The sequence below is a fragment of the Merops nubicus genome, unplaced genomic scaffold (assembly GCF_000691845.1).
Source record: "Merops nubicus isolate BGI_N331 unplaced genomic scaffold, ASM69184v1 scaffold37390, whole genome shotgun sequence".
NCBI lineage: Eukaryota > Metazoa > Chordata > Aves > Coraciiformes > Meropidae > Merops > Merops nubicus.
Window position 1 is genome coordinate 1 of NW_008585516.1, and position 12,879 is coordinate 12,879.

General features: G+C 38.5%; 1 protein-coding gene across 1 annotated transcript; it reads right to left on the reverse strand.

The window, feature by feature from the left end:
- Positions 1-2,872: 2,872 nt before the first annotated feature.
- Positions 2,873-6,936, reverse strand: LOC103780055 (cullin-5-like; the record flags this gene model as incomplete). Its single annotated transcript, XM_008947707.1, has 3 exons — positions 2,873-3,049; positions 4,434-4,533; positions 6,827-6,936. Coding segments are annotated over 3 exons (387 nt in total), but the record flags the coding sequence as incomplete, so codon positions are not given.
- Positions 6,937-12,879: the final 5,943 nt, after the last annotated feature.

The following is a 12,879-nucleotide window of genomic DNA, read 5'->3' on the forward strand; positions in this document are numbered from 1 at the left end:
TCTCTTTCATGTGCTCAGAGATGACCTAAGTCACGCATATATGATATACAAAAAACTTCAAACCTCATCTAAGCACTGCAAAGTCTTAAAATCAGTTATGGAGGCTCCTAATAAAATTCTCATTTGCTCAGAGGGTCCCTTCACAGTCCATTGTGTGATTTATTTCAGGTTCTTTTGGCCATCACTATTGACTCTGCTGCTGATGTATTGCATTGCACCTGATCACCAAAAGCTTGCTGGCAGGCCAGGCCGCACTTACACCCACCTAAGCTGCACCAGCTTAGTAGTAAACAAGCACAACATGCTACATGTTTGTTCAAAAATCTTAATTTGCTTTAGAATTCAAGTTACTGTCATCACTTTTTTTGCCCCTAGACACCAGACCTGTCTCTTCCTATATGCCACTGAATAACTAAAGAAATTCTGCCACAGCTTAAAAGGTAATTTTTTTTTTAAATCTCCAATTTCTGCTATTTCATTGCTTTAGAAGAAAGCTCAAACTTAGGAGTATCTTCAAAATTGGCAGTAACTGCTAGAAATGTAATTTAAGCATGCCAACTGTCAGTCTGCACTGGCTGTGGGACGCAGATTGGAATAATAAATTTTACCAATTCAAACTTTTCCTCATGATTCTGAGTAAGTTTACTAAAGATGAGCTTAGGATGACTTGACACAATTGTATGGCAAAGTTAACAGTAAAGATTACAGTCTTATTCCATTATTGCTTCCTACATTTTAGATTTTAACCCAGTGAGCTCCCAATAAAAATCAGATATCCTTTCAGGAGTATTAAGTTTACCATCTTTTATTCATAGAATCATAGAATCATACGGGTGGGAAGGAACCTCGAAAGATCATCTAGTCCAACCCCCCTGCCAGAGCAGGACCACCTAGAGTACATCACACAGGAAGGCATCCAGGCGGGTTTTGAATGACTCCAGTGAAGGAGACTCCACAACCTCTCTGGGCAGCCTGTTCCAGTGCTCCGTCACCCTCACAGTGAAAAAATTTTTCCTGATATTCGCCTTGAACCTCCTATGCTCCAATTTGCACCCATTACCCCTTGTCCTGTCACAGGTCAACACTGAAAAAAGCTTAATTCCATCTTCCTGACACTCACCCTTTACATATTTGTTCTGAACTTCTCTGCAACTGTCTCTCAATTCCAGCTAAATCTCCATTTCTGACACCTAAGTCACGTGTTGGAACAGTTGTTCAAAGCATTGGAACGTTCTTAGAAGCACAGCCTGTTTTGATTACCCTTCCTCAACTACTTTTTTTCATTATTTTGAACTATTGACATGCAAATTACGGTTGCATAGCATGATTACAGTATTGGTTTGCAAGAGCTGAAACAAGTAAAAAAACTGAGAAGAAAACAGTGAGACAATGTCAAGCAACCTGGCAGTCACGTCAGCACTTTGCAATGGTCAAACTGCTTTTAGACATTATGGAAAAGGAAGTTTTATGGAGATATCTGAAGGAAAACACACAGTTTGGGTGACTGTACGAAGAACTTCTCAAGGACGGGAAAAGTTTTCACAAGGAGCTTTCTATAAAAACTACAGAGAATGGTACCAGAAGCAGGAAATTACCTTCATCAGTAAATATGAAATAATAAGATAGGTTGAGGACTCTGGGTTTTGATGTTCTAGCCATGAGATGTTCCTAACTGGACTGCATAAGAGATAAGGCACATCTCTATCAGCTTCAGTCATGAATAAAATCTGATTTGCTAGGACACCGGTTCTTTCTCCTCCCTACTTCCCTCTACTCCACAATGTTTTTTCCTTCATTTCTTAGTTCTCTTACTTTCTGCACAGAGCAGAGTTAAAAGTTCAAGTCCGCCAGAACTTAGCCTTCTAAGATCACACACTTTCTCTGATAAACAATGAAAACAAAAAAGGTAACTGGATGTGGTGATTCCTCTCTTTGTTCCTGTTCTCTCTTCCTTTTCTTCGAGAAGTATAGTGTATCAGATGTTAAAAACAGAGGGCAAAGAAAAAACCTTGCACAAAGTAATGCATTTTAACAAGTTCGTTCTTCCCACCCTGGAGACAGGGGGACAGGCAAAATGATCTGCACCAAATGAAAGATGCTAAAGAAATTTCACTTCCCTGAAGATACTTTCTGCAATGAAAAGGGGTAATGAACGACGTGCAGCTAAAGGACTTAACACTTTACGACCTATATGCTCCATTTTTCTTACAATAAAAGACTAAAGCAATTCCAAGGACCATTATTCATGGGACTCAGAACACTAAGCACTCCATACTCAAAATCCTAGAGTTTCTTTACGTGTTTGATATGAAATTGTAAAAAGATTGCATTCACAAGATCCTACATGCCAAATCTTTTCACTGATATGACTGGAAGAAAAAGGGGAAACTAGGAGATCAATAGCCATATTTAACTTCAGATGACAGTATTTAATTGGTCATTTATAAAGTGCAGATGTGTGCCCCTGTTAAGATCTTACCCTAGGGAAATAAACTAGGAGTAGGAAAACTACTCATATATATGCAAGTCCACTTGTTACTTACAAGTATAGAAACAGTAGGTAAATTTACAACTGCTTCTTGCTCTGGGATTCAAGTCATAATTAAAAAACAAACAAAAACGATCAAAGAAACCTGAAGCCCAAAAAAGAAGTGCTTCAATCACCAGGACAAAACAAAAGGGGAGAAACAGATTGAAACTGTTGTGGAGAGAGGAAAAACAAACCAACAAAAAGTTGTAGGGTTGTTCTGACCCTGAACTGGTACATCATGTTACCCGACTGGTGCACTTTCATCTTCAGCTACAGAATCCCATCTGCACTGTTACTGTAGGCAGAACAGTGTGCACAGAACCCTTCATACCTATCACTTACCTTTCGAACAATACTGTCTTCTACGTTAGACTTCTTGTTGCTGCCCTGCTTGCCCATTAAAGTGATCTCTAACTGACAAAATGGCTTGGGCAAAATATCGCACTGCGTGAAGAACTTGCGCCACTCCACTATGTAGGCTTTCAGCAGCGCCGTGTCGTCCTGGTGACTCAGCACTCTCTGCAGGAGGGGGGAAGAGCAGGCAATGGATAACAAATTTCTCCACAACAGTTGAGCTGGTTTGGCTTATACTGAAAACAACTCACCATATAAATTTCAAATGTACAGATACATCACAGTAAGAAAATCTGCATATTTAAGTGCCATTTAGTTTAGGCAAGGAATTATCAGCTCGTGGGGTATGGACTGTTTCTAAAGGGTAAAGAAAGGTAACAGCACTCAAGTAGTCAGTAAGTTTAAATATTCCAAATTAATCATGATTTGCTGTTTTTTTGTGTTTTTGTTTTTTTTTTTCTTTTTAAATCATCTGCGAGTCAAAAAGATTAAAACCTTTTGTCTAAAGGTATGTACTGGCACAACCGTGTCTAAAAAAATAAATGTTAAACCTCTGAGGACTACGTTATATTCTGTACAGTAATAAGTTTAATTCAATGGCATCTGCTAACCTTTCAGCTAGTTAACATGTATTTTATTAAAGCCTGGAAACAACAAGTACGTTGTACAATGGCTATCATAGTGCCTAAAAAGATGCCTCTCAAACAACAGCCAACCCAGACCATACTGAAGACCTCAATTCAGCACAGCATTTATGCATGTAAAGCAAGGAAGCTGATGGAACTTAAAAATCAACATTTATATGCCTGGTTATACAAAGAGCTCCATAAGAAACTGTTATTCTTTACGCAAAGACTTAGTGGTGTAAATCTCTTCACTGAAGACTTTATAGGCTTTCATTTTCTCCTTTCCAAACCTTTGCCACAGGATTTTATTTTTTTTTTTAATTTCACAACAACCCCGTCTTAAATCCCTTATTACAGAAAATATTTTTTGCTATACATTTTACAAACACCAAAATTTCCTTTGAATCTGTTGAAGACTTCAATTGTTTAGGATGAAGCCCATGAAACTGGACAGCTAAGCTTGTCGGGTCGATAAGATGGGCATTTCTAGTGTGCCATACCCATGGCTTATTTTAAAGCCATCCATGCACATGTCAGCATACCACTGAAGCTAAGTAAACATCTTTTTCCAGACAGCAATTTCTTATAGAAAATTTTGCCTCAAGAAGTTTTCAAATAGAAGAAGATTCTATAAGCACTGTTGGATAAACAAAAATAATGCTGTTTTAGGGTTCTTTTTTAATGCAACACAAAAATCATTGCTCACCCCAGTTTCAAGGACTGTGAGAAAACAATGAGCCAAGGCAAATGCTCAAGGCTAAGTCTTCTTTTTGTCAATAGAAGTTCACAGGGTAATTACAACCTCTAGAACATCACAGAATTTCAAACAAAAAAGCAAATGCATTTAAATCCAATGAAAGTCAGAACTATTTGGTTATTTTTCTAACAATATGAATAGAAGTTATGAAACATTAAGAACTTACTGCTTGTGCCTGTTTAATAAAATCAAGGATGTCTTCCTTCAGAGCCTGATGGATTTTTGCTGGACCTTTATCATCCCACAAACAAACTGCGTGTACATCTCTAGAAAACAATTTATCCATCTTTTAGCAACAGCTGCTCAAAGTTTAATGCTGTCCTGTATGAGGCTTAAACAATCACAATTTAAGTATGTCTAAGCAATTAATCACTTTTGATTTATCACTGTCAAACATTACATAGATCTCAGTGACACAGGCAAGAAAGTATCTTTGGAAGATACTGAAATTACAAGAAAGCCTTGAAAGCAAGTAACAACAAGCTATCTGGGAAAAGGCTGTGGGCAAAGAAGGAGATGCAGAAACTGAATCTGTTTTTGTTATCTATTCAAATAGCGCTTACTGCATTAAGGACAAGTCTTAAAATTTTTCTTTGACAAAGAAATCACTTGCCAGTAGTTTTGCTTCTCCATCCACATTATTCTAAAATACTCTCAGTAACATGCAGCTTTCTCTCACAGCTTCACAATCCAAGCACTACAACATCCTTGTTCTACAAAGGAAACAGACTTTCCTTGTAAGAAATTTGAGCTCAAGGGCATTCAGTAATTTAAAAGATGTTTTAATGAGGTGACTTAAACATTTCATGACAGCTGTAGCATTTTAAAGTGAAACTCTACTGCAGAAAAGCAACCAAACATCATCATAAAGCAAAATGCTATTAATGAGTTTTAATCCACATTCAAATAATTTCCTTCTTTTCCTAGCTGACTGCCCAGCAAGGGTAACTTAATTCCTACTTTCCATACTAAATAAAGCAAGTTCTCCTCCTAACCTTACATCGTATATAATGGGGCCTAGCAAGCCTTTTTTTGTCTCATTACCTTCCTCTGGTTCTTCCTCCTCCTTTCAATAATCAGGCCACACCTTTTGCAGGAAAGCAACTATATCGTTTAACAGTACGACTCTGTTCTACTGAAGCAATATTGTTATTCAAATACAAAAGCATCTTTTTTAGTTGTCAAAAGACAAAACTTAGAAGGATAAAAAGATCTTTTGACACAGATCAAAGGTGCTGGCCCAGGATTTACTGAGGCCTACCTAACCTGTGAGTCTCATGCAACTTTCATATGCAGAAAAGGTGTTACTGTATTTAGAATGCCACTTTTTTCCTTATAGCAATGAAAAAAGCAATACTTGATAATTATACTCAAAGAGCAGGTAGAAGACATCTAGAGATTCTGAATTGTTACTAAAAAGCTTAACAAAGAGTAATGTCCAAAAATAGGAACCTCAGAGCAGGATCCGTTCCCTCAATACCCTTAATCTAGCCATAAAGTTACCTAAGTTCTATTCAAAAATTCAGCTACAAAAATAGCAACAAATAGGAAATTTCAGCACCAGTGCAGAATTATTGAACTAGTTACTTAAGATGAAAGCAATGGCTCAGAACTGAATTTGTACCTTAACTATACCATGTTTGTGGCAACTACTACAGCAGAGTCATCACAAGATTTTAAAACTTATTACATGATAAACTACCTTTCCTGCTGGTTGGCAGAAAAGTGTGACAGGTGCAGTAAGATGTCTGTAAAAAGAATCATTGCACTGTCCTCACCAAAAAAGCAATAACTATACAGGTTTCAACAAGACTGTGCTTAAATAAAAACCACTTTTTTAACAGATTTTAAAAATCAGGAGGCGACACTGCAGATTTTTGTTACAACTATATTTGACTGAAAATAACTGTTGAGACAAACACTATTTTCAATATACTTTCAATGTATATGTTGTAAGTGACTTCCATACTATGCTGGCAAAGGTCACATGGTGTATTTTAAGAAAAATATCATCACCTAACAAGAAGCAACTTCTGGCTTTTTGGAAGGACAAAAATGACAAGAGTGTTTAGAAAATGTAATAATGCAAACACTGTCTGAAAAATATTATTTTATATATTAATCTCAGGGTATAAAACTATTCTAACTGCACCAGATGAACTGCATTGCCCTGTTACTTCAACAGCAGTCTTTAAGTTATGTAACATTCGGCAAACTGCCTTCAAATGAACTTGCTGCCCAAACAGTAAACAACGTTTTCTAATTCTAACAAAAGGTTTGTGGGCAGGTACAAAACTTGTTTACTATGATCAGCTGAAGCCCAAAGCTCCGCTGTTCTTTCTCCATCCTATTTTCACAGATCTCATTCTCAACAAACCTCTACTTTTGCACATTTAAAGTGATGTAGGCACACTTACCACTTAACAAAACCTTAACTAGTGCTTTTGTTCTGCATTTTCCCACATAGTCCATGTCATACATGACTTCTGGATCAGAACTGTTGCCACAACTGTACTCCCATTATGCAGAAGGATACAAAATACTACAAAAACTACTTACGAAAACAGATCAAACCATTGCTGTTTTGTGACAGACTCCTGACGAAGAAGTTTCAGAACGATAGGGCGCATGAAATCCCATTTGTCTTCAAACTGAAGAGAACCTTTATTCTAAAAGAAACAACAACAACAAAATACCGTTAATAAAAGAGTTTCTTATTTAAAGTTACCTGTAACGACTGCAGTTTTTACGGTTGATGTTAAAGTATCTTCTCAGAGGTGTCTCTCACCAAGTATTGTTTTTCAAAGTGACAGGGCTATTATTTGTTTCTTAGAGGAGTAGGTTGCCAGCTTCTTCCTTTATACACCACATTAGCTACAATGCAACAAGTTCTAGCACTGATGACATGAATGATGCTGGGTCAGCTTCCTTGCCCCTGCCAAGATACGTGCAAGCGAAGTCCTGAGGCCGCCTTGCAGATTTGTCTTGAATAAATTGCCACTACCAAATCCAGCAGCCAGGAATCAGAAGCAGTACCTGCAGATGCTGCCACATGTCTTTTTTTCTCCCCACTGTGTATTTGGCATCACCAGCAAAGAGGGAGGAAGGAAGCAGAGTAAGGTAGGAGCCATTGTATCACAGACTCCCTTCCTGTGGGTTAACTGGCCATAGGCTGTTTGACAAACCAGACTATAGCTGATACAGATAAACGTGATTTACACTGTGCTGAAAAATCTAATTCAAGGTGATTTTTTTCCAAATTTGTGATACGAATTAGGAGGAAAGCTAAAGAAACTAAGCACTCCCACAACATTCTGGTTATTCTGAAAAAACTCACCGTAGTATACAGGCTGACTTCCACTATTAAAACCAAAACAAACCCCACAAACTTTGAGAGAAAAACAACAGTTCTACTGCATATGTTCTAACCTTATTTGATTACAGCTCTGCATTTTAGAAAGAAAAACCTGCAATTCAGAGAAACATTGATTTAGAGTTCTGTGGCAAAAAGACTACCGGTTGAGTTACCCGCAGTGCTATGTTCTAATGCACTGCTTACTTTTCAACAGATCACTGTCTTGGCTAGCATCACAGAATGGTGGGGGTTGGAAGGGACCTCTGGAGATCATCTAGTCCAATGCCCCTCCTAAAGTAGGCTTTCCTAGATCAGATTGCACAGAAATGTGTCCAGGTGAGTTTTTAAAGTCTCCAGAGGAGGAGATTCACACAACCTCCCTGGGCAGCCTGTTCCAGTGCTCACAGGAAAGAAGTTTTCCCTTATGTTTAGGTGGAACTTCCCACGTTCCAGTTCATGCCCATCACCCCTTGTCCTATCACTGGGCACCACTGAAAAGAGTCTGGCCCCATCCTCTTGACAGATTCCCTTTAAGTCTTCATCAGCATTGACAAGATGCTCTCAGTCTTCTCCAGAGTAAACAGGCCCAGGTCTCTCAGACTCTCCCCATAAGAGAGATGTTCCAGTCCCCTCGTCATCTTTGTAGCCCCCTGTTGGACTCTCTCCAGTAGTTCCCTGCCTCTCTTGAACTGGGGAACTCAGAACTGAAGACAGTACTCCAGATGTGGCCTCAGCAGGGCAGAGTGGAGGGAGAGCAGACCCTCCCTCAACCTGCTGGTCACATTCTTCTTAAGTAATATTAGAGTTGAAAGAGTTCACTTCAAATAACAGCAAGTAATATAGCCTAACCACTTAAAATTCTGACAAGCACACTGTTCTGACACTAACATCTCTCCAGATAAACAGCAGCACAAGTAGCACATCAACTTCTCTCAGCCATTTCCTGATTAATTTCTATGTGGAAATTTACAATTAAATCTGTTATTTAACATTCAGAATAATCAAAGTATGAGAAGTGTATCCCTTGCTGCTCTTAAGTGTCAAGCTGTCTCATCTTCAAGTTATAAAAGATGCAACAGGCACCACAGTGACTATTTTTACAGCCACAGCACCTGCAGGTCTCACAGCATTATCAAACCACTGTGGCAGGTACTGAATACAGGTCTCATGGAAGCAGTTCCTTTTGAATAAGGTTTAGAATTCAACATTAAAAAAACAAAACAAAACACCACATTTTCCAAGAGACAGTTTTGCCTGTGTTTTTGAAAGACCTGCTGCTGAACAGTTAATAGTTCCAGAAAAGACATTATAAAATCAGTAAAATCAACTTCATCGAAGCTTTCCTTTGGAGCAGAACTTCATAATAGAGCCTGTAAGTTTTCTGGAGGAGGTAAAAAGTCTGTTCTGCAATTCTGGAGAAGGGCAATTCCACCCTTTGCTGAAATCAGCAGATGATAAAACCAAAATGCTCCATCTTAGTGGAGAAGACTAGTTGCACCGTAGGATATCGGGGGGGGAGAGGGAATTGCAAATACTACTATTTATATGACTTAGATTATGATTACCTAGTTCATGCCAAGAAGCACCTATAAAACCCCATTTCAGTTGCCAAAACTACATGTCCACTTGTAATGAACACTTACATCCTTAAAAAGAATTCCCCAAACAAAGCTTGGCAGAAAATGCCATTAGGGAAGTTCAGAACTTTGTTTTCTATACACAGGAGTAAATTATTTTTTTTTTTTTTTTACACTTTTCCCTCTATTCCTAAATTAAGCAAAAGAGGAAATAAAATTAACAGACTAAAAATTTCACTCCAACTTAATTTTCTTCAACTTCAATAAACAATTCAACATTTTATAGATAGATTCAAGCTTCCATGACCATTAATCTTATTTACACTCTTGGACTGCGATGTAAGCGGGTGCATATCACCATCTACTGTATGTCATTCACTTAGTAATTCTACTCCTTTTGAAGAAAACCAAATTTTACAGTAGAAGAGGAGAGCAACAGTGGCAATTCTTAGTTGTTACTGAACTCACACATACACCTGTGACAACAGGTCAGACAACAGGTGACCTCAGACAACACAAGGAATCCATTTCCCACTTTGCTGAGCCACTCACAAACCTATGCAACTTCTGAGCAAAATTTCCTGGGTAACTTCTCATCCTCAGCTTGCTGCCTCAAACCACCTATTTCAAGAGAAGGTAAGCAGGAAGGTAAATCACACCTTTGATGAAATAAAATTACTCCATTTATCAAATCTTCTCTGAAAACATGGATTACAATTGACAGCCATACCCTGGCTAAGTAACCATTCTAAAAGTTTAAAATTTAAGGCTTTGAAAGATAACTCAACTTACAAAATACTTTGTGTTTCAGAAATTGCTTCACTAAATTTGTTCACAAAGGTTTGAATTTCCATTCTAACACTAAACTCTACTTGAAATACATACTGCACGCTATATTGACATATAGATTACAACTTTACTCTCCAGGCTTACTTTTTTCTATTCTTCACTTCTACTCAGAAGCATCAAAACACATTATTTCAGGGCAGCAGGTAACTAACCTCCCAGCCCATGTCAGTGGATATCAGGTAGAATCAGTACAAAGATGCAAGTGGAACGGTTCCACCAAACGGTATTCCTGATTTGGGTATTACCACACAACACAAAACTCCTCTCCTTAACTCCAAGGATGTTCATGAGAAGTGCAGCAGAAGCAGGCACAGACTGTGGCATAAGAGCACAAATAAACACGGAACACGAGGAGGCAAGGCCACGTAACAAGACCTCCATGTTACTGTCCCTGTGAACCTTGAAATGTCTCTATGTGCTGCAGTAAGCTGAGGTGCTTTCTGTTGCAGGAACTGCAGAGACACTCATCTCTCTTCACATCATGGGAGTGAACTGGATTAGATTATTTTGTCACTGCAAAAGGAACAGACTATAAATCCAAGACACCCCCTGCAACAAAGCAACCCACTTTAAAAGTGACAGTCACACATACGTTGAGAGCTTCAGGGGACTCACCCAGCAATGGCTCAGTCACCTACAGGAAAGCCACGACCTCACTACGGGAGAGCAGTTCTGCTCCAAGCAGGGTACATGCAAGATAACCAGGCAATTGCTCCTTCTTGCCAAGTACTTCAATATTTTCATCACAATTTGTTGTATCTCACCAGGATTCGAGATACGACTTTCTACATATGGTCATTCTAACTTAACATTTAAAGAAGGCTCTCTGAGAATATGCTTCTCACCAAAAAATAAATTAGGGAAACTATGCACCAGTGGGGTTTAAATAAATGATGCCCTTTAAAATTATTACAGCCAGTCAGATTTGGATTCAGCTAGCATGTTTCTTGAATAAGAAAATAATATTTCACTTCATTTTCTCAACAATGTAGAAAGTCAAATGAAGATGGGGAAAACCAGACAAAACTCTCAGTTCCTGTTTATCCTAGCAAACCCAAGACCTGTCTAAACCTAACTTAGATTTGATTATGCAGGCTTATTTGGAAAAGAGATTAAAAAAGGTTACAGATTTTATCACCTCTCCTTTCTTGCCCAGGGATTCTTACTGTGTTACATTTTGCAGCCTCAAAGTGCATGAGGCACTGTCAGTCAACACTAACCTGGAAGCAACAGCTTGCTGCTCTGAGAGCCCTCCTGATGGGCAGAACTGGGGAACAGGAGACCTCACCTAGTTCCAATTCTTGCACTGGTTTATTATGTCATTATAAACTAAGTCAAACCACTGTATAATATTTCCTTCTGTAATCCAGGACTCTTCCTTTATTGTCTTTGGAAAACTCATTGATTAGTAAGCTATAGTGCTTAAAAACACTCCAAGTGAGCATAGAGGCCCATTTTAGAATGGGTATTTCTGTAGCATTTTTCCTAAAACCCACTGTGCATATATATCTTACTGTCAATATAAAATATTAATGATTCAAAGACCAGCTGCAAAAACTTGACTAGTCAACACGAGGGCCTCAGTTTAGCAAGAGCCAGTTTGTAGAATCAAGGCCTTTGACTCTATTTTCACTTACTGTACACCTACTATTCTTTCAAAATAGCTGGAGTGGAATGCTGACAAACCTCACAAGCCGATGTTTCTTCCCTTTACTACAGGCTCTACAACCACATGTCTCATCAGAGCACGCATCTGTCTTTCCAGAGATCCTTAAACACACAGCAAAGAGATGGACTAAAACATTAGCAAGCAGATAAACTATCTGAGCCCTCCTGTAAAACCACACTCTTCCACAAAAAGCCCATTTCTTCTTATAAGACATTATTTTTTTCACCAATGTTCTTGGATTCTTCAATTTTACATTGTTGTTTAAGTCTTACCTGCTTAAAAATCTAACTACCCAGAAGGGAATAAAAATATAAAGAAATGAACTAAAATTAATGTCAATTACATTTCAATTTTAAGAATGCTTTTTAAATATATTTTTAATACTAAAACCTATTTTTGATACCAGGAAGAAACAGGGCTATTATTTATTTTTCATTTCTTCAAACTGACTGTCTCAGAGTAATATAAACAGCAGTTTCATGCTAAGCCTATACATCCAAAATAGGTCAGATTCCTAAAATGTAAGCAGCCCTTCTTCAGAACAACATTTAACAAAAACGTATAAATGCATATATATTAATACTTCTATATTTATATGCATTTTAAATGGCAAATTGTTCAAGTTAAGCAACCAGCCTTCTCCAGGCCTTCCAGCCTAACTACACCGATGTTCTAGAAACACTTCGTGGAGGCACTACTATCTGTTTAAAGTAGGCCTGTTTTCCATGTGCTGGCTGGCACGGCCTCAAAGGCCACACAGTTTTCTCCACGCACATGGACAGTCCTGAGCTCAAATACTTGACTGTCACGCTGGGAACTTGTTAAAATATGCAACACCTCGGGGTGACTGACATCTGTCATCAAACGCCCGGAAAGTGCTTGAAAACATCTTAATACAAAAGCAAAGGTGCTTAACGTAGCCGAAAGGCCTCCAGGAGTTTCTCTCTGCAGAAAAACTGCAGTTAACAAAAAAGCTGGAATACGGTGGCAACCCAAATTTAGGACCCCTGCCCGCCGCGAAGACATTTTTCAACTCTTTGTTTAACTTAAAACTCATTTTCCGTAAACCTGCCTCTTCTTAAATAAACAAAGGGACGACACGGTGCCCCGTCTCTCGGCCCGACGCAACGCCGCTTCCCAACGGCGTGTCTGGGAAGGACGA